A 25,525-nucleotide genomic window follows, 5' to 3' on the forward strand; every position below is an offset into this window, starting at 1 on the left:
GAACAACAGCAAAATCTGCAGAAGAGGTTAAAAGTGAAAGAAACCATTAATCTAAGCAAAAAAGAAACGTTAGTGAAAACTCTCACTATCCTCTTCGTCATGCAGACCTTGTTAGTAGCAGATTTGCAAATCAACATGAAGTTGTTATCTTGCAGATGTTGTACATCCATGATGTGAAGCTCAAGTTTCACAACACCCCAAAGCTGCTTTATTAGATTCTGGTCTACTGGCTGTGAAGGGCATTAGAATACAGTGAATTATTTGCACTGTTCAAGAAACCAATTTTTAATAAGATTTTAGCTAAGAGACATCATTCTGCAGGGAAGCAGTGATTGGAATATGAGCACTGTGATCATTACAGGAAGATTACGCTCAGCAGCAGTGGCTGTCATGGAAGACTGACAGAGCTGCAGTTGTGTTCATAATTTACATACTTTTCACAACTCTGGTTTTTTTGGTCTCATCTGTGCACAAGCTGACATAAAAGGTAACCATCCTCACCTGTGATCTGTCTGCTTGTAATCAGTGCGTATAAATAAACAGTCAGTGAGTTTCTGGGCTCCTGACAGACCCTTGTGTTATTCATCCAGTGCTGACTGATGCCTTTTGTTTCTAAATCATGGGGAAAGCAAAGGAATTGTCTTAGGATCTGCAAGAAAAGGTAACTGAACTATTTAAAACCAGTAAGGGACATAAAAATGGTTACGCAAGGAACTGACAACGGTCAGCAGTGTCCAAACTGTAATTAAAAACCAAACAATGACCAGGTAGAACAAGAATTTCCAATCACTGCCAATAAAATTATTTGGATGTAATGAAAAAACCCACAAATAACAGGACTTTCTTTGGGCCACAGCCACAAATGTTACATTTGGAGAGAAGTCGACAAGGCTTTTGATGAAAGGTACACCATTCCTACTATGAAACACTGTGATGGATCAGCGATTTCCAAAGTGCCTTGTATCTCACTCTTTGGGGAAATGTGAGATACAAAGCACTGGAAACTTGTTCAAAATTAAAGGCAGGCTGAAGGCTGCATGTTATCAGAAAACACTGCTTGTATGCTGTGCATGTTCCAGCCCAAAACACAAGGCCAAGCCGACCTGTCAGACCTACAGCTAATCGAGGTTCTGGAGTGACCATCTTAATCTCTGTGGGGAGATCTCAAACGTGCAGTTCATGCGAGACCGCCCAGGATGTTACAGGAACTGAAGGCTTTTTGCCAAGAAGATTGTGCAGCTCAGAGAAAATAAAGAGCCTCATTCACAACTACTACAAAAGACTCCAAGCTTTCATGGCGATACATATTAACCGGGTTATGCATTGATGATGCAGCTGATGAGAAGAACTCCTCAGTCTCATTCAAACAATTTAGATATTAATGATCTACGAAATGTCCGTCCGTCATCAATTTGGGTTGTGGAGGCAGCACCTTGAGCAGCGGCCCAAACTTATGTCTGTCCAGTCATTTGGGCCAAGTTCTCTGAGGGAATTAGATGCATAAACCAGAACTAACTAAGACTAACCATGAGGACAAAAAAAGAGTGTGTGTTAGTATCTTTGTTTCTGTTTGCGGAGATGGTGTAGCAATCTCAGAAAGTATTTTAGAATCAGTCCATCAGATCAGAGACTCCCAGTCCTGGTCTTCAAGGCCCTCTGTCCTGCATGTTTCAGGTGTTTGCCTGCTAAGGAGCCACTTTGTTCAGCATTGGCTTAAATTAATGGGTGATTAACAAGCTTCTGTAGCAACTGGACACATGCATAGGAGGTAATGCAATCATTTGAATCATCTTGCAGGACAGTGGAACTGCTGCATCGGATGATGCAAAGGTTACTCTGATGTTTTCTTCCAATAATCAAATCAATTTCAATATTTTAGTTAAGGTTCAGTTAGTACTGCAAAGGAGATAATGCCAAAGATAATCTCTTAGTGTAGTCAGTATTGGTTACACCGAGGAGTGACTTCCTCTTCTAGGTCACAGAAGAGCCATTTAGTGTGTGTGTGTGTGCATGTGTGCGTGTGTGTGTGTGTGTGTGTGCATGTGTGCGTGTGTGTGTGTGTGTCTGTGTGTGTGTGCGTATGTGTCTGTGTGTGTGTGTGTGCATGCGTGCGTGCATGTGTGTGTGTATGTGGGCTGTTTTGCTTTTAAAATTCCACCCTTACTCCACCTACTCAGCATACTGGTCTAATGGTGCAGAGCTACTCCCTTCTGACTTTTCAGATATTTGTTCTGCAGCACATGTAATTGCAGCAGGCACCCCAAACTTCCAAAAATAACTTTCAAGACAGGAAGTAGCTGAGTCGTTTTAGTAAACCCTCAGAAGAAAGAGAGTGTCTGGAAATGGAGTGTTTTCCTGTTATGTTTTCCTGCCTAACACTTAATACAGTCAGTTCATGTTTTCCTCTTAGTGCGGTAAAGCCAGCATGACTGACAGGACTGGACATGTCAGGCAGACTTTACTCAGGAATGTGTGGTACATTGATGAGTGCAGGAAGGGAGGCAAAGACGGTTCACTGGAAAACGCAACAAACACTGCCTCAGTAACTCCTCCCCCTCTTCATTTTGAGTTTCTAGTAAATAAAATGCCTAACTATGACTACACATTTAGTCACGAGATTTATGGAAATGACATTTCAGGGTTATAGGAGTTAAGAAAAAGTTGTCTTATATGCATATGTGGAAGGATGCATATAACCTAAACCAGTCTGTACAAGAGCTACAATCCTGAAACGGTAAATTTAAAATGTGGGAAAGCCGTGACAAAAACGTTTGCATATTTCTTATGCAAACGTTTCCTGTCTCTTTAGTCTCTTAGTTTGTGGAGCTCAGCTTGCTGTTTCTGCAGCCTCACACTGTCATTAGGAATCCCATTGATTTTTTTATTACCTAGCATCAGAGAGCATCTATCAGCAAAACGATGCATTGCATCTCGCATAGATGGCTGACATCAGCATTTAGCCTTGAAGTAAGAACATGGCAGTAACTAATCTGTCTGAGTCTGCTACACTTACCCAGCAGGAGATCGCCATGCTGAGGTGAGGGGTGGAGCTGGCAGGCTGAACTGTACCTGTGTGATTACAGGGTGGAGTAATGATGGCTCTGGGGAAAAGTCAGAACCTCGCTTGTTTTTACGCAGACAGGTTGGCTGTAGTTGCTTCGTTGGCCAATAAAGCTCAGTGATTAAATTGCATTTGCAGTTTACTGTCATTACAAAGAGCAATGATTTACATTTTGATCTCAACTTGCTAATGAAGGAATCAGAATCAGTTTGTTTGTAAAGCGGAGACGGCCTCTCACCACGGGCTTCTGAGCTTCTTGCGTCTTAACATTTAATGGAGTGAGAGATGGAAGTGATATTGATTTTTCCAGCTAACTTCCAGGAATAAAAAAAGAGATAGAGACATCGAGCTTCCTTCTTAAGTTGTTTTGATTGAGGAACTGATTGATTTTTCATTGCCTGGCTTTCTTGTCAACAATCTTTTTTTCTAATTGTACAAAACACAAACACACACAAAAGGAATCAAGCACACATCCAGAGAAATGTCCCGCACTTCCTTTCATGAATGCACTTCAGAAGTGCTGAAATATCCATCTACCTCTCCTCTTCCTCTGTTTTTCCTGTTTCAGCCTCAGTCACTTTTGTTTTTTGCCTTCTCCTCAATCAGATCACCACACTGACTTATCAGAGCTCAGATTACAAAACAGCTCAAGTATATTTACACATTCTGGACTTCTTGCCTTCATCAGATTGTTAGGTCTGTCAAGTTGATGTCTTACTTGTGCACCTGCTTTCATGTGGGCTCGGTTTTAAATCGAACATATTGACCTTTTCAGGGCGTGAATAAAGATTTGTCACCTTGGAAATCTTCCTGAAAATCCAGATCAAAGTGTGTAGATATGATTATATGAACTAAATAAGAAAGGGGAACTTATACATAGTAACGAGGGATATTTTTGAAACATCCCTCCCTTTTTAAAAGCACTAGTGCCACTGAGTCATCAGGAGCTGGAAATCTTTGAATTTAAAACTGTGACCTTTCAGACGGTCACAACTCTATTACAGACGAAACCATTTGATCAGTAATTTTCCCTTCATGATCTCACTTCCCCTTTTGGCTGAATTTTGCATCTACACTGATAGAAAACTAAAAATCACAGTTAAACACAATGCCTGTCTATGAATCTGTTACGTAAACATGAACGTCTTCAAGAAGTCACGCTCTATGGAACATACCGCCTACAAACTGGAACTCCAGATTGCATCGCATTTTTAGGCAACAGGAGTTTTCTCTTTCACTCTGCTTCACGGGCTGGTGGACTTCACCTTTGTATTCATATCTGTAGGGTAAATACAAACAGGTGAAGTGATATGCTTGACAAGGTTTTAGGGAGAGCACAAAGAAGCGTTTGGTCTGAAAGTCCCTCCAGGAGAAAAACAACAAAAAACTCAGCAGCTGCTAATACAGTCATAGAAGTGAAGCACTTTCTGCATCGTTCAAACTAGACGCAGTAATCAGCACATGACCTTTTTCCTCTCACTTTGACATTAAATCACACTAATGGTTTCATGTGTAGGTCAGTTAGAAATAGATATTTTCCCCCCCATTTGCAAATTTCTGCAGTAGTTTTGAACTTTCTTTGAATTCAAGAAGTTTATGTAAATCTGCTTAGTTTTGGTAGAGTTTTGTTTTATACTGAATGGCCTGAGGGAAACACTTTGTTCCTTCTAGAAACTTCCAACAACAGTTTGCTGAAACGGTGGGCCAGTCCTGCAGAACGATGCTGATGCAACATGTCACGTTTGTTTGCTGCTCATTTTTCAGTGATGTCGTACGTGAAGGCAGTGACTTTGAGATGCCGTTTTAAAATACATCTACGCCTTCAGTTATAATCCATTTAACTTAAATTAGCCAGAAGAAAAACCTCACTTAACTCCTGAATTTGAATAAAATATTATCCCCCAAGAACGTCCTCCTCCAAACTGACTATCAGCAGACAGAAATATTGTTAAATCTAAAAACCAAAAGCAGAAAAGGTTTAATCTGATTTGATGCAAGATGGTACTTTAATTGTGTCTGAAAACATTTGGTTTCAACTGCAGCTTCAACATGTCTGAGGCAAATTAAGAGTTAAAACAACTACAGAGCTCTCCAAGGACAATAACCCTGCAGGGGATTTTCCTCGACTTCCATTTCAGGAATTGGTTGCCAGGTTGACATGGTGTACAGTTCATATGTGAGCTGCATTACTTTGAATTTAAAATAAAATCTTTTTCACAATAGAAATTCTGTTAGCTGAGTCAGAACTCCTTGGCATATTGTTTTAAGCAGATATGATAAGACATTAATATTTAGATAGAAAAATACCCAATTAAACAATCGCTATGATGTACAACAGGCCACTGTTGCTATGGTGCAGATAAACAAAACATCAACAAAGAAACAAAAAACAGTAAAAAAAACTCCATGTACAGGGTTATTAAGGATTATTATTGAGGAAAAAGGGACATTGCTGGGTTTTATTTTTACTTTGTATTTTATTAGTTAAATAACAGGTTTTCATTGTTGCCTATGGAGTACATGCTGTCCCCTCACCCCTCCCTCATTTTGACAGTCAGCTTCATTTTTCTTTAATCGGGTTTCCTGTAAGTCGGGGTCTGAGGAATTCCTAAATCTTTGCGTGTTCCAACAAAATCAGATCCAAACACCGTGTTTAAGACATAAAGAGAAGAATTGTGGAAATTCATGTAATCTGCAGGGTGCGCAATTACTGGCATAATCTGAGTGATTTGTCTGGACATGTCAGCCAAGAAGTCACAATCACATTAGTCAAAGATCCGCAACAGAAACAAATGCTGATCGTTTGAATGTATTCTGTTTGAGCGAAGGTTTCAGGACAGAGAGAAAATGACAAACCCTAAGTGTTGTGCCTTTAACGGAGCCAGAGTGTCTGATTTAGGAGCTTACTGAAGGATTAAGTGGAAAAAGACTGTGGTTCAGGTGTGATTCCCGGGCATATTTGTGGTGTGATTCACCTTTTTGATGGAAATGTCAGCTTCTGTGTCAGAGGAGAAATACGTGCTGCAAGGAATGTCAAGAAATGTTCTTCAACACGCGCAGCGATTAGCGCAGAAAAGAAACTGCAGAGTAAATATGTTCTGGCTTTATAACGACTAGGCAGCTTCCTGATGTAACCAAGTCACTTTATTCTGGTAGGAAATCGTCATAAACCACCATAATTATTAGTTTTAGTCAAACACCAGGGTTAAAGGGGAGCTCTTCAAAACGGACGTTTTCTCATCCAGCAGGTTTTCCTTTGCTAGGAAGAAGTCAGTCATACAGCTGCCTACTGTGGAAAACAGGAAACATTTACCGAAATGTTGCGACACATCGACTTCCTGAAGTATTGTTGTCGTTCATTGTGGATTTCAAGAACTTATCGGATAATATGCAACTTCCACTGAAATCCACAAAATGGAAAAAAAAAAAAAAAAAGTGTGGTCACATTTCTTATTATGATGCCTATGTGTGTTTTTTTTAACTGTTTAGACTTGGAAATCATTATGTTGGACAAAATATGTAACAATATTTTTTTAAGTCTTTTACAGAACAGATTAAGAATATGTGAGAAAAATATGAATTTGAAGGTTCTGGAGTTCTTCAAGTTAGTTTATCTTCACAGAAACTAACAGACATAAACTCCTCATATGTTTGGTCACGATCACCGCTTGTAGCTTTCATATCGACGTGGGTGACATTCTAATTCAAACTGATATTATTAAAATTTTAAAACACCAATTAAACCAATAGAAGACAAGCTGTTGGTTGAGGCTACAGCTGAAGTTTAAACAGAGCAACAGAAAAGAGGAAAAGGAGAATTACATTACCCTGAACGTGGCGATGTCGATTAGAACACTAGACGCTGCTGATATGCTTGAATTTTCACACAAAACCGTCTAATAAATTTACAGAGAATGGCCAGAAAAAGAGCAAATGCCCCATTTTATGTCAGAGGAGCAAACTGGGCAAACTGGTTTGAGGTGCAGGAAAGCAACTGTTACTCAAACAGTGGTTACAACTGCAGTGTGCACAACGCCATCTCTAATTTCACAATGCATCAAACCACAAAGTAGATGGACCTCAGCAGCAGAAACCCACAATAGGTGGCTCTCCTGTCAGTTTGAAACAGGAAACTGAGGCTGTACTTTGCACAGACTCACAAAACTTTGGGTCAGAATTGAGTGAGCACAAAAAGAGTAATAAAAACTGGCATTTGAGTGTGTCACAGCACATTAAGTCAAGGCATTTAGAGGGAGATTATAGAAATTTATAATCACACATTTTCACACTCACTTAAATAAACTAAGACACTGGGCTTTTGCAGCAGCTGCACAAAAACAATGATGCAGTTTACTGGTTTATTCACACACTGCAGGCAGGGAATTTTACATGAGCCACCAGATTTTTCCTACAAAAACACTTAAAGTGCAAATAAGTCCTTCCCCTTAAATGTGATTGTTTGGAAGACAACAATTTTGAAAGAACACAAAACAAAACAAAAAGATGGATAGACTAGAGCATAAAAAACTAACAACTAGTTCTGCTTCTGAAACACAATCAAACAATGTGCTTAAAATAAACACAAGGCTGGGTTTCTGGGAATGGACAAAGGGAGGGTCTCGCCATAAAAAGCAACAATCAAGAAGCAAATATATGCAAGCAGTTGAGTGAGTGGCTACAGGTGAGCGGTGACTATCAGGTGGCAATCAGTTGCCATGGAGACAGGGTAGTGGTCATTGAAAAGACTGGGAGACGAGGATCAAACTTTTCAACATGAACTGATTGAAGGTGACAAAAAGAAATAAAACAGCAGTACATTGATAAATAACTACTAAAACACAAAAAAGTATAAAATATTAAAGTTCTAACTAAATGTCACTGCTTTGTCATTTTACTCAGCCACAACGAGCTTTATATGCCAGTCAGGTTTCCACACATATGCTATTTTAGCATAAAATCTGGTTCCACCATGATGTAATCAACTTACAGTTAACAGATTACCACAAATCAGCTTCTCTGGAATAAGAAATGTGACTTGAGGGTATAATTTCCACTCACTGAAATGATAAATGGCTGGCAGGTGAATGGATGGTTAAAGAGGAACTGAAATTTAATTATTTTCCCTAAATATGTTGCAGAAACACGATATAATTGGTTCAGTAAAGTCAAACTATATGAATACCAATAGCCAATGGTATAAGGGAGACTTTTCTGGATCAAGAAGTGTTTCTCTGGTGCAATGAATAATGCATAACTTATGGAAGTGAGCTGAAGTGCAGAGTGAATGAAAAGCAGCCAGCTAATCTCTGAAGAATGTTAAAAAGTGAATATTTAAAACACATCTGTAATGAGGCTGTTATTTTCTTTTTTGTTGACTAGCTCTGTTCTTGGTGTTTGTGGCTAAAACTGCTTAAAAAGAAAGAATGTTGTTGTCTTTGGTTCTTAGGAAGTGCAACGGAGTTGGAGGTAAGAGGAGTAAGCAGAAAGCTGACGCACTGCTAACCATGCTGATCCGACAAATGCTATGATGATGTCAACAGAAATACAGATAGGGAAGTGGAGGAGTCAGAAAATGCTTTCAGCGACTCCTCCATATTTTTCTAATGTCATCCTGTTAGAATAAATAAGTAAGGTTTGTGTTTCTGGAAAAAGCTTCATGCATGACGTGTGAAGGAGCAGAGTGATCAATTTGAAGGCACTGATTCAATCACAGCTCACAAGAAGATTACATAAATAGATGTTAACAAAACTCCTTTAAAAAAATGTAAAGGCCACTTTAAATATATATTTAGGTTACTATCCATTTGTATTTGTTCTGATTAGTTTAAGAAATTGAGAAAGATATGTAATTTATTGGAAATTGAAATTCTGATTGCTTTAAAAATAGGCAAATTAATCTAGAAAATTGGATTATAACTTCACTTTTCTTTAACTTGTCAACCGTAAAAAGGACTGATTATGTAGCCTGTGTTTTACTCATCGTCTTCTCCTGAATTAGACAAGTGATCTACATCTATTTGCATAAATGTATCATTTTAGAACAGAAAACCGGTAATAAATATAAGTAATTATAAAGGGAAAAAACTTATTTCATTTTATTTATTTATTTTTCTAAGCTCAATGACAGAAAAAGAGTCTTTAATTCTGTGCCATTTTGGTTGAATTACAAACTAAAACCTCTGATTCATTCTGGCCATGCTGCTACTTGTGTCAGTCATTCAGTGCTGGATTCCTTTGAATGGCTTCATCTCCTTGTCTAAACATTGTTTTTATTGGGTAATTGAAACAGTGTCCAAATATTTTTGTAATATTTTACGTCTTAGTGTTATGTTTCATTATGAGCTATCTGACCTAATATTTTTATTGGCTGCTGCCACGTGCCGCTGTCTAAACATCTCACATAAGAGCTGCAAAAACTGAAACTGCAACCATGTGGACGTGCTGATCAGAGGAGGCAACAGATCAATTTGATAAAAAAACCCTTCACTCTCTTTGCACGTTAGTCAGTCAGTTAGTTAGTTTTTGACATTATTTTGTCCTGATTTGATTGCAAGAAACATGAGAAAAATAGTCAAAAAGAAACATTTCTAGTCCTACTATTTAAAAGGTCAGGCTCTACTGCAACCCTGTGCATGTTAATGATCAGAGAACAAATCGGATGGTTTCTTCTAATCAGAAGACAGTTGTTTTCCTCAGTTGAACCACTTTTAACATGTTATGAGCTGGAAAATGGGTTTGCCATATAGTTAAAGGAGATCCTGAAGTCATTCAGGTATCAGTTTTCCTTTAGCAAGAATCAATAGTATCCTCTAATGTCCTCTTTGTCAAATAAGGGGCCTTTCAGATGTCGTTTCATTTGTCCCATCTATTCGGAATCTTAGTGGATTCAAGTTCGCTTCTTCTGGTTGATTTTCTGTTGGTCTCCACCGCCCTCTGCTGGCGGCTTTTTGCTACTGCTGATGCATATGGGTAATGACGTAAATAAATAACGTTTGCTTTGGGTCAATGATCGCTAAACTCAGGTTAAACAATATTGTGCATAGTTTTAATTATAAATTCAAAATCTACATGTGGAAAGATTTAGGTGGAAGGATTATTTTTTCAAAAATACCCCCAGTAACGTCAAAAAGGTATGACGTCATTTTTAAGGCTGGTGTTGAATTTAAATGATTGATTAGTTTATTTTTGCAGGTTTTTTCTTTTTTTTTCAGGCTTTCTAGTAAAAACAGGTTCTGATTCTAACAAAGAAATAAAAGTGCCTTGTGATGACAGGTGTTGTGAATTGGCGCTAAACAAGTTGTACTGAATTCTTCTTAAAATTCCAAAAGTTCATTTTAGGTGATTTGTAGATGCTTTTCATCCCTTTCTTGAAGGAAATTTCTAATCATACCCTGGGGCGTTTCAGATGTTGCTGCATGCTTTTGATTTTTAACTTCCATTTAAAAAACAGAGTGCAGATCTCCCTTTCTGATCTTCTTGCCTGAGCAGAATTTGTAACTTCACAGCCAGTTTGGACCAGCCCTGCATGCACTGAAATAAACACAATTTAAAGATTTTTAACTCAATGTGTTGATGTTTTTTTTCTTTACTGTTTTTATACTTTGCCTTTTATTGTTATCAACCCTTTTCTCTTTCTGTATAAACTTCCCAAAGGCTGTGGTTTGCTTTTATATTTTGAATATTACCCAGTTGACACCCAAAATCCATCTGAGAGTAAAAGAAAGTTTGAATAACCTCCAGAAAATCCTCAGAACGGTCTGATTTTAAACTAAGTGGTTAAATTACAATATTTGCAGTTTGCATTAAAGCCTCGTAAACTGCAGCATGTTTGATAATAAACCCAGAATTCACTGTGGACATTAGAAGTAATAGTTTTATATTTCCTGCTATTTTTTTACATTCTGGCACTGGGTTTTCATATTTACTGAAAAGAAAATGGTGCAACTGCACAGAATATGCATAATATAAACTAGGAGCAAGTTGGACAACTTTGGCAGTCCAGACACAGAGGTCAAGCAAACCCACAATCTGTGAAATTATAGTTTGTGTGAAATATTAATTTGTGGATCTATTTTAACTAATTTACGTCGACTGCTATGACAAGCTTTTCATATCATTCAGTGCAGAGGATGAACAAACTAAACCTGCTGCATCCATAGATTTTGAGTAAAGTAGCAGCCAGCTTGTATATGCGTCTCAGTAAATTAAGATATTATTGGCAAGTGTATTTGTTTTAGTGACTTAATTCACTAAAACAAATTGAGTCACATTATATAGATTAATTACACATAGAGTGGTGTTTTAAGCTTTTCTTTATGATGCATCTCCTCTTTAAGCTAATAAAAGCATTTAATTTATTGAAAACAATTTTTAGCCAGACTATTAAGATATGAAACTCTTTAAAGGTTGTTAATCCTAAAAGGTACTTTCAGTCTGCAAAATAAGCTTTAATGAAGCAGTAAAATAGTCAATTTTACTGTCATGTTCATGTAAATCTTAGTCTTTTAGGGTTTGTGAAAAATATCATTACTGATTATAAAATTAAATGCTTTTATTTCTGTTTGATAAAGATGTTGCCATATCAGATACTTTATTTAGGTTTACTTTCTTCTGCTTTTATTGTGTTCTGTTTCTGTGTTTACTCTCTTAGGTTCCCTAATTTGTAGCTTTATCTAGTTTATTACCCTTCATATTAACTATTGTAATTTCCTGTGTCCCTGTTTTTGTTCTCTTCCACAGCTGTTCCAAATGCCCCTGATTATCTCACCTGCATCCAAATTACTGTTATCATCCTCCTTCGCTCCGCTCTCTGAGTTCAGGTCTGCAGTTTTGCTCTTCTAAAAACCTAAAAATATAGCAGCAAAATGAAAATGCACAGAAATAACTGACCAGCAGCAGGTCTGACCACTTTTATGAAAGCAAAATGATTCACAGTTTACACACCTATTCAAAACAACTGAAAAATAAACTTTCAGCTTTTTTTTTTGCTCTCTTGAAGGAAAGAAAGTGAATCATAAAACTTCTAGAACAAGGCTGAGACGTTCCTCTAGTTCTGCACAGCTTCGTGATGCCACAGGAAATCCAAACATCCAAGCTAGCTGCCAAGCTAGCAAGGTCTTCCAGTCAGAATCAACTTCAGTTGTGTAACGATCTAAAAGTCAGATGTGAAGATATTTGACTGACCGATAATCCCTTGGTGAAAATGGTTAATTAACAAGACAATAGTCCCAAATAGCTAATCCTGAACAGAACGGTTGAAAAAGAAAAGAACAAAGGTTTTGCAGTGGTCTAGTCAAAGTAAAAAAAACACTAGCAGAACCTTAAAAGGACTGTGTAGTAACAAAAGCTCACAAACCTTAAAAGAAGAGCTGGTTAAATTATTCCACAGTGATGTAAGAGATCAATAAAGCCAAACAGTAAACAACTAATAACTAAAAAATAAAAAACATCGTAGTCAAATGCATTTTCAATACAATGACTTTTTAAAATGTGTTTTTTTTTTCTTTTTTATTCCAAATATGTTTCTATATATTGAACATCAGAGGGAGGAGCCCCTCCTAGAGTCACCCCACACATCAATACCGATAATAATCATGATAACATCAGAATCATCAGAGTAGAGTCCTTCTGTCGTCCCTGTTCTGGTGCGAACAGCTGAAATCTGCTGGTACAAATCTGAGGGAGGAAAACAAAAACAAAAACCCAAACATAGCCAAATGTGCAACCGAACACATGTTCACACTTGCATAGCTGAGTTTGTGAGGACATGCATTATCCCAACGACTTGGGCCCCATTCAGACCTGGATCTGAAACTTTCAATGCCAGAACTCACCTTAGTTCTCACAAAGATAGCCAAGCACACAGCCTTACACACACACACACACACGCACGCACACACACACACACACACACACACACCCCCACACACACACACACACACACACACACGCACACACACACACCCACACACACACACACACACACACACACACCCCCACACACACACGCACACACACCCACACACACACACACACACACACACACACACACACACACACACACACACCTACACGCACGCACACACACACACACACACACACACACACACCCCCACACACACACGCGCACACACACACACACACACACACACGCACACACACACCCCCACACACACACACACACCCACACACACACACACACACACACACACACACACACACACACACACACACACACACACACACACACACACACAGGCATGAACGTACCTTAATTAGTCAGTGACATTTACGTTTTCATCAACATTCTCCACATTTGCTGCAGCCTCAGGATTACAGTTTATATGGAAAAGTAAAACAAAAATCACAAAATGAATAAAAATGTGCAGGCACTGCTCTTCAAAACAAGTAACACAGCTGTAAGCCTTCACATGTGGGACTGCTGTTCATAACCGACATGTTTATGATGATCCAGGGCCGGGGAACTTGATTAGAAATGAATCTTCAGGAAAAATTTCCATTGTATAAAAAAATATAATAATATTGCAAGTAACACTCCAATTGGACACAATGAAAATACAATCACAAATTTAGTGTGTTGTTTTGCTTCAGCTTGCCCACCAAGTATACAGTCAAATATGTTTCTGCATGTGTGTTTGTATGTATGCGTGTTCTCAGGTGTGTGTGCACAGTACAAAGTTTAAAAACAGCATAAACGGAATAAACTGACCTAAAACTGACACAACTGCACTGAGGTAGTTCTTCACTATCTGTGTGTTCAGTACATTTCTTTTTCTAGCATCTTTATCTGAGGTATAAGGGTCCGTATAGTCTTAGTTAACACAACTTTGGATTTTTTATTAGGTTTGCAAAATTTTCTGCAACATTAAGAAATAAAAATCCCCAAGCATTACAGTGCATCCTCGGTATTTGCTGGGTTTTGGGACCATACCTGCCTGGCAAAAGCCAAAATTTGCATGTACTTGAGATCCCAACTAAATGCTTATAAATGTGTAATTTAATAGTTTAAACAACAAATACCTTACTACTGTCATGATACTGGACAACCTAACATCCATGGTCTTCCTTATCTTCACTCTTGGGGGAACAGCAGCAAAGAAAATCAACTCCAAAGGAAGATGACTCGATTGTTGCTTTGCAAACACCAGCCAATGGCATGTCAAGTATCGTTTCTTCTTCCCAAGCTGCCATTTTCCTTGAATATCTTAGATATGCTCTAAAAAAACTAAAAGAAAATTCTGTAAATACTGAATCCACATATCCTGCACCGTGAATAGACAGAGTTCTAAGTACTGAAAGCACACAACAATGCAGTGATTTTTTTATAATTGAACATCATTTTAAAGATCACAGTTTTCAGTGTTTTAATTTTCTTCATCCATAAAACAAAGAAACAAAAAAAAATGGCATTAGAAATTTAAATCTTAACAAAGATGCATTAGTTTGGTCACATCTAGACCTTAAAACATTTACTAAGCTGACCAGTACGAACAGGTAAGTTTAGTAACATGAACACTTTATGTGCAGTGGTCAAACAAAAAACACTGGATAAGACCGGAGGATCACATTGTGGTCCTCCAGGGCATCCAAGTCAAGGCATTTCACTACTGCAAGTTTTGTGGTTTTATGTTGATTGATATTTCCAAGAACACACGACAAACCTGTACAGGCATGCACTGCAAAACTGCATTGCAGGCCAAGTACATAATAACTGAACTGTTTGTTTCCCCCCTTAACAGTGACACTCGGAGTGAAAGATAAACTACAAGCATTTCTGTCATGTGACCCGCTCTGCACTCTGTGTTCAGACACATCTCCGTTTAGCTATCAGGTCCGACAACGTTCGAAGAACAAGTCCGACTTTAAGAAGCAGAACTTTTTCTGTAAGGTTTGTCTGCACAAGAATTACTGAAATGATACAAACATGTTTTATGAGTCGAGTTACCAAGTTGTGACCAGAGAGAGCAAACATGCAAAAGTGTTATCCTATAGTAAAAAGAAAGACAAATAGGAAACATTATAGCATCTAAAGTCTCACTGGTCAGACACAGTTACACCATGAATCTAATGCATTTCATTGGACTTTTAAGCTGTAGGGTGATATGCAGATACATATCGGTTTTTGCCGATATACTGATATGCTGATCTTAAATTACTTGGGTCAGTATTAGGGGATGAAAATCTCAATTGGTACAGCTCTCATCATTGTATCTTCTGATTATTATCTGAAATAATATTTTCCAGTTTTAATGCACTTGAATAATATATTTTGTATTCCAATTGTGGCCACTTAATCATCCTTATTAAAAAAAAAGACAAGTCTGGTAGAAGGTTTTGTATTTAGAGGAACGGTCTAGTTAGCTTTAAGCTATGGCTAACGTTGTGGAAATAACCCTGCTGCTAAGCAGCTTAGTTTCACATAAAATTATATAAAACTGATATTTTCAGCGTCTGGATGAAAGGTAATTTTCTAAAATAAGATCTGGAGATGTTTCCCCATTTGACTGCTTGCCGGAACATCTTGAAATTGGTTTTCCAGTCCTGTTAGCCTCACTTAGCCTAGCATGCTAAGAAAGAGTTTCAAACTGCTAACTTGACTCAGTATAAATTTTATACGTCTGAATTTTACATTAACCTAATGCGTACAAAAATATATGTTAAAGTGACATCTTGAGGTGTATTTTAAATTCACCTGCTCACCCATTTTGTGACATCAGTGTCATTAGATAATAGAAATAGCCTCAGATGCTAAATTAAAAACTACAAACCAAAAGGCCTTTGCACAAGTCCACACATATTACATTATCTTAATCCGTCATCTAACAAATTGGAGAGCCAAAAGCTAGCAAATGTTGTCCCAAGGGTTTAATTAATCAAACCTTTGTGGAAATTTTACAATACAAGGCAGAATAGAAATGCTATATTGTCAAGGCGGTTTTTGTTGTCATTTACAGTAGAAAAATAAAAAGCTGGTCCATCCAACCAAGCATGAAGAAGACTTTCGTCAGCTGAAAAACATATGTGACCATTTCAAGATGGATTTATGCATGCGGCTGACAATCTAAAAGAAGACCAACACTTCTATAAACAGTTACAGGTTCTTTATATCTGAATGGTTGATGCACATCAGACGGTTTTTCTGATTTAATTTTAGACAATAACATTCATGTTCATGATAGCTCCGCTGACATAAACTGAAGAACTGAGACATGGTGTGCAAAGGCCTTAAGTGATGTTCTTCTCCCCAAACAATGATAAAAATAATACTTTTTTTTTACCTAAAAACATTGCTATGCAACTGGTTGTCACATCTTGAAGTGGTGTAACATGACATCTCAAAGATTTCAAACTTTTTTTTGTTGTTTTTTGTTTTCTTTATAAAAATAATGAACTCTTGTTGCTTCTCAGCCCTTTACCTTCAGATGCCTCACAGTGCGTTTTTCTGACTTGATACATTTTCTATGAAACAGAAGAACTACCTCAGCACAGTTTTGAACACTTTAGGCAAGTAATTACTTTTTTGTTTATCTGCTCTGTGGATCACAGCACCAGCCAGCAGGAATCTTTACAAACAGCAAAACAGTATGGGGGGAAAAAAAGCTACATCCTCCTTCCACAAACGTCCAAACGAGTGACAGAAGACCATGATTACTGTACAACTGCTCTGCTACCACTTGTCTGCGGGACGGTCTCCTCTTACACAAACACCTACTTCAGTATTCAAATGGAAAAAAAACAAAACCAAAAACACCCGTGACCTCTACCTGTTTGTGTCTCAAAGTCGTCTATTCTTGCAGTGGGAGGATTTGCCGAGGTAAGAGATGGTGGACTGAATCTGAAGCTGATCGCTAATTCTCTGTTTGCCTATTCGTGCAAGTGCTTCAAGTTGCAAATTCCAGAGTTCAATTTATTTAATCCTCTCCGCTACCAGGTTAGAGGGCTTAGAATCAATCATCACTCAGTAAAGGTTTGTAGTGTGAGCTGAGCCAAAGGGTCCACTTTGAGGGATCCACCCTACAAATGGGTCCAAATAGTTTCTTCTCCCTTCTTCCTCAGGAGTTTGGACAGGTACAGCTGTGTTGCTGGGGCCAAAGGAAAAGTTTTGAATGTTTTAAAATGTATCTTTTGAGTCTTTACTTAGTGTTTTTAAGCACAGTTGTGTCCCCCAAGTAAGTCTGTTGGTGGGTATGTTGGCGCTTTGGTAGGCGGCGGCCTGGGCGGAGGCGCGGGTCTGTTTGTCGCCCGTAGTGGGCTTGTCGTTCCCCCATCACTGTCGGCTCTGTCTGTTGAGATTGGGGGAGGAGGAGGAGGGAGGCGGGGCAACGACATGGACCCGTGGTGGTAGTGGAGGTGGTGGTGGGGATTATGGCGATGGTGATGTCCCGACATCGCCAGCGAAGGAGGGATACGGGAGCAGGACGAGGCAGAGGAGGAGGAAGAAGGTGGAGGAGGCGGCGGAGGGGTGAGCGTGGCCGGCCGCAGGCTTTGGATCCGCCGGCACTCCTGGCAGATGCGGACATGGCTGCAGCTCTGCAGGAAGCTGCGTGGCGGGGCGGGCGGAGCCTCAAAGGCTGGCATAGGGGGAGGCGCAGGAGGGTTACTAGAGGCAGAGTTGACGCCTAACGGATCGTCCAAGAGCCTCTGTGGCCCCGGGCCCAAATCAGGTCCTGTCGCCATACCTGCCCCCAGCCCCGCCAAACCCCCAGTCAGGGGCCCGGTGCCACTGTAGAGTTTCCCGTTGCTGAGTCGCATCTCTCGGACTAGCCGAATTGGCCTAGGGCCTGCTAGAGCTAGTCGGGAGGGGTGACGCAGAACTCCACCCCCAGCACTGCTCAGGGGCCGTCGCCGACGAGCCCGGGAACTTTTCTTACAAGAAACTGCATTTCGAAACTCTGTCAACATCTCCTGACAAACAGAGACCTGAGAGAGAAAAGGGAGATAAGAAAAGATGAAAAAAACGAGAAGGAACTCTAAGAATCTGCAGTACGGACATTTTTTTTCTGATTGCTACAGAACAATAAATAAATCTCAAACATTCCAGCTCCATCTGCACAGCATCTTCTCTTTTACTTGAACTGACTCTGGCCTAATACTTTACTTAAACATTTAACACATCATAGAGACAGAACTCATATTAGTGACCCTGATACAACTTTTTAAAAAATCATGTTTTTTGTATTTCTAAAATGTTATTTCAAGAGCAAAACATAAAAATTCAATTAGAAACTAATTTGTGACGTATCAACATTCGCAGTCTGTGTTCTGAAAATATACAAAGTCAGAAGTTTTTTTTTTTTTTAAAGAGCATATTTGAACGTATAAAAAGCAAGAAAGCAGCGTTAACAGAGGTTTTTTTTTTAATCAGTGCATGTCTTTGTGCAGCTTCCTCTGAATCCACATCCAACCAGTGCTATCTCTGCACAGAGTCAAATCAATAACCGATAAATACAAGAGGATAGAAGCCAGAACAACAAACCCTGACTGCAGAGGACAAACAAGCGAATGACAGCAGAATATAAATGCGACTTTGTCTCAATTCATGTTTTGGATTTTTCTCGTCTTATTTTTGGGTCACTTTATTTTTCTTCAAAACCTTAAAATATAACTGTACTCTGTTTCTATGACTACTAAAGTACGCCAATATTATCCTCCAAGTTGTGCAACTGTGAGTTGCATGGAGACATAAAATAAACTCAATATCTTCAAGTGGTCAGCTTTCGAAAATGAACTTCAGGCATAGTTTGTAATTAAATGGCTTTAATTAAAATGATGGCTAGGAAACTGAAGAGTTAAACATGTTAACTAATCATCCCTCTCTTCTGGTCAGGCAGAGAGCCGACTGTGGAAGCGAACAAAAACACGGTTGTCCTTCGCGTCACAGCTCAGGTAGGCACAGCTTGGCTCTGCCTTCCCAGTTCATTTTATTCTAAGGATTTGTTTGAGCATATGCAAATGGTAAAGGCACAACCTGAATTAAAAGGCAGCCTGTTGCGCTGCCATTTACATAGATTCTTACATCATACCTACATCATAAAATTCAGGTAATATGCAGCCCTCCTAGCAATAATACATTCATTAAATTATTTTAAATTTTATTTGGAGAAAAGCAGAAGACAAATCTATGGAACATATTTAATTCGGTTGGAGCTGCAAAATATCAGAAAACCTGTGACTGTGATAATATTAATAAAGATTGCACTGACATTATCAGCTGTGATAAATAATTTTTCCTTCTTATTTGTGCCTCCATCACTTTTGTGTTACATGTGAAGTTCATATCAGTTACACTTGGAATATATTAGCCAACAATTATTATCCAAACAGTCCGTTGTAATATTTTTACTGCAGATATTGCGATGAGGATATATTATTAATGTTTTGTGTTTTTTTAGACAGCATGGTGAGATGCATGGTTGATTTGTGTTATGGAACGCCTCATGGTTTGATCCCAATAGTTTTGACCGTGCATTTAAGCCACATTTGTCTTGTCTGCCATTGCTCACCTGAGCCCAGGTCTAACCGATCTAACAGACTCTGTGTTGGCAGAAGCTTGTTCTCAGCAGACTAGGATAAGAATTGGTGACAAAAGGTCCATATCCTGACAGTTACTCTTCATTCTTTAACGGAAACAACTACTTTATTTTCTCAAATCTTCCCTGCTGCGAGAGTGTAGCCTGCATCTGTTTTCACCCGTGTGCCTCCGTGTTTGTGACTGTGTAAATGGTCATAGACTATATTTTTAGAAGTAGAGATTGTGTCTGCAGTGAAAGGATGGCGGTTTGTGAACAAAGACCGCCATTTCCAGTTCGATGTTTTTTTTTTAATAGAATGCAGCCTGACTGAGAATGAGGGCAGACATGTTTATGCTTTCCTTTCAGTGCAAGAGAACAGAAGTTTATCAGAGCTCCCCAGCTTTGCTCCATGTTTACCAGACTCGAATCTTCCTGTTCACTTCCAAAACTGCAAACTTATGACTTGTTTACTGTTTTCATTTGACTTAACGTCCTTGTTTGCACAAAACAGCCCTAAACATTTACTAAAGCTTAGATTAACTGAAAAGACAACAAATGAAATAAAGACTTGAGACTGCTTTGATGTTTTTTATAACCCTTTTATTACAAGCCAGCCAGATGACAAATTCACATCACAAATTTATATTTAGTTTTTCTTTGCAAAGTCATGAAGTGTTTATGTGGCTGTGCTGCAGAAACTGTGCTCAAAGCTCAGGAACGGTGCAGTAGGAGGAAAATGCAAGAGGAAGATGAGGATGCAGTTTTACCTCGCCCGTCTCAGCGGTGCGGCGGGTTGACCACACAAACTCCATGATGGCCACAAACACAGCTACGATGAGGCCACAGATCAGAACTACAAAGATCCCGCCGATATTCTCCATGCCGAGACCTAAAAAACACAAAAACAGAGGGACCAATGAAGATGACCCAAACTAAACCAAATCAAATCAGTAAGTTTGGAAAAATCTGTTTCATTAGCCACAATTATTACCTGATTTGTACAATCGAGAAATCATATGAAATATAAGTACAAGAAAAAGAAAAATTTCAAAGCACAACTTTTGATCCTAAGGAATCCCAGAACAGCTGAGAAACAAGGTGGTTGATTATTTAATGTTTTGTGATTTCATCAAATCACGGCAAGAGCTGTTATGCAAAATATAAGAATATATGGAAATAGTCCACAATAAGCCCAATGCTGCATTGAAAACTCATTCATTAGGTCACAAAAGAATCAAAAATAACAATTACAGAACTTCAGGAGACTCAAAAACTTCTGATGGAAAAAGTTATGTCATTTTTTTACCTTAAACTCAAGCACACTCGGGTGATGGAGAAGCATAATGACGGAAAGCACATCAGTACCCACAGCTGATGCAAGCTTTGGAGAGGCCTAGTTAAAGCCTAGACTTCTGTTTGATTGACAAGCTGTGTCATAACATGAAAACCCCTGCAGTGCTGCTGAATATGAACAAATCTGTTGTTCCGCTCTAACCAAGTCAGTCGCTCATTGGTGGTAGTTGTTCGCACCAGGAATTAAACAGTCGTAAGTTTAGAGGTCAGTCGCTGTTCACATAGGGCCCAGTGGTTCTAGGCAGCTTTTCTCTTCAGAATATGAACATCCTATGGGATGTGTGACTCTCTTGTATGGATTACAAGCCGGTGTTTAAATGCTGTGAGGTCCTGTTTCTGAATGTAGTTCATGTCAAGAACTGAGTGGAAAACTCAGGAGAGAAGCAGCCAGAGGAGATTTTACAGTATGAAGGCTGCTTTATGTTCCTTTTTTTCCTCTGCTTTCTCCTCAGTGATTCAAGTTTGGTGTCTTTAATCCCTCTACAGAAAGAAGGGATTGTACTGCTCCTCTTTGCTGGAAGCAGTCTTTTTGGGAGTCTGGTTAGTCCTGCTAGAAATGTATTGTCGTATTTTTCCCTTTATGCCTTTGTTGTCCGTATTTCTCCCTTTGCACTAGTTTGCCAAAAGCGTGTTAAAAAAAGGAAATAACTGAATATTTCTCATTAGACTTTATCTTCACTACCACTAACATCCCTAAATATTCAGTGAATAACTAATCAGATTTTGAAGTCCTGCAGTATTTTATCTTGTGTGCTCAGATTTAATTACAGTTTTCTTTTTTATGTGCAGTAAGACTTGCTTTTGTGGAACTGACAGCAGCATATCTGGCTGCTCAACCTGACTATGGGGATGGATTCTGTCCTTAGATGGCCTCCTTTGCCTACTGCAGCTGATGGATGTTAGAATCAGTACCTCTCAACCTATGAATGACTCTGTGACAGCAGTAGAAAGCTTTTCAAAGACGGACGGTGGCATCCAAAATGGGTCAAGAAGTGAAATTGCAGTCCTCTCTTCCCAGCGACTAGAAGACTCTATAAACTAGCATTGCTACCAAGAAAACAAAGTCCTGCAATTGCCCAGTATGATAACAGCAACTGCGGGCAATTCTTGACTGAAATTGTTCGTCTGACTTCAAAACCACAAACGAAAAGTACAAAAAAAAAAAAAAAAAAAACTCCTTCAAAGAAAGCACTTCTTAGAAACTCATTCTACTATTTTCCCAAGTTCACATCCTTGAGCCTCTCGCTGAAGCTCTCCACAGATTGTCAGAAAATGTGTTCTGTTTTTGTTGCAGGATTTACCTGCCAGCTGTTTTCTTTCTTTGTGAGCACAGAGGAGGGGAAACACACACACACACACGCACACACACACACACACACACACGCACACACGCACACACACACACACACGCACACGCACACACACACACACACACACACGCACACACTCAGCTCCCTCCGTGATCATCAACAGAGCGACATCTGATCATTCATAATGGATCTTCAATGGATTCATTTTGTCAGACTTCGCACACAAACACAAAAACAAGCTTCCATCTCTTCCAAAGTCAATGCTTGATTTAAGCAGACCTCAGTTTAACCCAATGACATTATAACATCAATTTCCTAATTAATTCTGAATGCATTGACTGATTAATGCCATCGTGACGTACCCTTTTTCCATAAAAGGCAACAATTTACTTACAGTACAAGCCAAAACTAAAACTATTGTCCAAACTGCACAGCAGATCTAGGTGAAAACACACACTTGGATTATTATCAAGATCTCATTGTTTTCCTGTTTTGGAAATAAAGAAAGCTACTGAAACAGATGACAGAGAGCTGCGGATCGATTCAGCGGCCGGATTCATGATTCCATTAAGATTGGCTGCTGAAGCTTTAATCAGAGGGAAAAAGTCAATGAAGACGAACAATGCTGTCTTGTTGCAGCGAGATGTGCCAGAAGTAAATATTAGTTTATTGAGATGCTGGGGGAAAATTTGAGTCTGTACAATCAATAAACGAGAAACAGCAAGCAAGATGTAAATGAATAAAATAACAGGCGGTAATCCTTTTTAATACCTCAGGAAAAATATGGCAAAGACAGGGTGAAGAATGAAAGGAACAGATCATATCACACTTTTTGTTCCTATGGAAAAGACCTTAAAAAATCCTACAGATAAATACATTTTTCATTGTAGCTGCCAAAAAAATCCCTCTTTTAATTTGAGTTCATTTATGTAACAGGGGAAATAAACTTTTTCTTTTTTAACAAATTTTTCACTGAAAAAAATGTTGACACACCTAATAATTACTATAAAAGAAATATATGAATTTCCAATGAATTGTCATCCAGATATAGGAAAAAAATGTTTTCAGATAATAAAAAAATAGAAGTCCATGTCAGCTGAGGAGCAAACAAGCCACAAACTAAAGGAAAGGCACTACTGGGGCAAATGAAAGGCTTTTAACCCAGCCTGCATGACTGTTTATACTTTTAAACAACATCTAAACCAAACCGACTTGCTCTTAAACCTTCCTATAAATGCCATTTAATTCCCTTATTTCATCTCCACATCGTCTCCATCTGTGTGTGATGCATTTAACCGTCAAATATACCTGAAACTCCAAGAGTTCCCCCAGAAAACCTCTGCACGAACACACAGTCACATTTCTCTGCAGAACATCTGGCGACATCCATCTTCCTGCAAAGTGTTGACTCCGGTGTAACCGGGATACATTCTGACCACTTAAAACGCTAATTGTTCCACATTTTTAATGACTGCACCATCTGTCACGGCAGAGTGTCTCTCGGAGTTTGGGACTGCACCTTGAATCACGCTGCCTGGCTGGTTTCATCTTGTGTATAAAAGACTAATCCATTGATCTGTCAATCAATGACAGCTTTGATAACACGGCAAAGCACAAGTGTGACTGCAGTGGAATTAATCAATCAGTCAACAGACGACAAATGAACAGGACTTTTTGATGATCAGTGTCATTTAAGAAAAACTGGAGTGGCATTTCAAGTAATTTAGAATGGCATCTTTGAAATGATGTCTTATTTGGATGCAAAATGTATTGGCTCTTTATTAAAGTTAAGGTCCACATGAGGCAGTGACTGAACTGCATTTCTGTTCATATAGTCAAATAAAGCTGACACTGAACTATTTATCCGCCTAAACTACAGCTGCTGTAATTTAGCACAGAGTTCAAATGGACAGTGGGTGGTAACACTAGCATTGTGCTGACCCAACCTTTGGCTCGGTGGTCCTCCTCTTTAGGACACTGGCCTCCCTCCCACCAGCGTCGCTTCAGAATCTCCAGCCTGTTGCTCTCCTGCAGCTGCAGGATCCCCAGCGTGATCTCGTCTCGGTATGGAGAGCCTGCAGGCGAAGGAAAGCAGAGGAATACATGATTACGCTGAAATTACTCCAAAACAAATTCTGGGATATTTTCACATAATTCAAAACTTGTCCAGTGGCTGCTATAGCGGAACAAACTATTTCTAAAAACTAAAACCACCACCGAGTATTTATCGCCTTTTCGTCACAGAATGCAGCCTTTTTCAGAATTTTTTGTTCTTTTTGATCTGATTAAGAGATTTTGCTAAATGCAAGCTCAAAAACTGGTGAAAACACAAACGAAACATTTCCGCTGCTGTTTTAAAGTTTGTGTTTACATACTTCATGGTCCAGATGACTGAACTAAACATTGATGTCTAAATAAAAAACATTTGTTTTGAGCACAAGTTATTATGGAGGCACATTTCACATGAGCAGCAGCAGCAGTCTTCACTCTGGCACAGCAAAGGGAAATGTTCCCTCTGCATTAAAATTGAAACCCAGTTGGGCTACAAACAGCAAAATTTATATCGTTCCGATATACCATTCCTGCACTCTGGGTTCCTTATAATGAGATGTCAGTGAGATTTCACCGTTTTCTTCAGCTGCATGGGGCACAGCGTAGCACAGCATGACCCCACTCTTGAGTATTGCTGTGGACTGCTGGTCAGCTAGCTGAAAGTGGACTACAACACTTTTCCTTCATTCACAAGAAAGTCAAATTGATAATACTTATGCTGCTCGATAGACAGAATGGCAAAGAAATGCAATGAAAAAGAAATGAAAACTGCTATATTCTGATGATTGTGATGTATTTTGGCTAAAGTCTATGTACCAAAAATGCCACTGATGAAAATATTTTTAAATGTAAAACCCAGGTTTTATTTTAATAGCTGTCAGGCTCAATGAAGTTCTTCTTTTGTAAACAAAATCAATAAGAACATTCATGTCAGCATATGAAGTTATTGTGATTTTAGCCAAAGTTCATCCTGGAAAATGAACAGGAAAAAAATACAAGGAAAAAAAAACAAATTTTAAATAAAATGTTTAATTAGTAATGTCTCAATTCGTCATCAGAACTCTTCCAGTTTTAAAAACATTAATCTGCATCTCAATTTTTTTTTTCCACATGGCCAAGAGAAATATTGTTAATGAGGACCAAATGGCACCTATTCACTAAACAGAAAAATAAATCTAAAATTCATAATCAGTCACAGAGATAGGTCCTGAATGGTG

At 38.8% G+C, this 25,525-nt stretch overlaps 1 protein-coding gene across 1 annotated transcript in view; it reads right to left on the reverse strand.

The window, feature by feature from the left end:
* Positions 1 to 15,930: 15,930 nt before the first annotated feature.
* Positions 15,931 to 25,525, reverse strand: part of LOC106929400 (glutamate receptor ionotropic, kainate 5) — a 175,370-nt gene continuing 165,775 nt past the window's right edge. Inside the window, exons 18-20 of the mRNA XM_088010413.1 lie at positions 24,203 to 24,331; positions 20,361 to 20,482; positions 15,931 to 18,001 (exon numbers count right to left, since the gene is read on the reverse strand). Of these exons, the coding sequence (XP_087866539.1) occupies positions 17,228 to 18,001; positions 20,361 to 20,482; positions 24,203 to 24,331 (1,025 nt within the window). The 3' untranslated portion in view covers positions 15,931 to 17,227. The remainder of the gene's footprint in view (positions 18,002 to 20,360; positions 20,483 to 24,202; positions 24,332 to 25,525) is intronic.

This window comes from Poecilia mexicana, unplaced genomic scaffold, assembly GCF_051168715.1.
Source record: "Poecilia mexicana isolate PSO_F unplaced genomic scaffold, ASM5116871v1 scaffold_11, whole genome shotgun sequence".
In the NCBI taxonomy this organism is placed as follows: domain Eukaryota; kingdom Metazoa; phylum Chordata; class Actinopteri; order Cyprinodontiformes; family Poeciliidae; genus Poecilia; species Poecilia mexicana.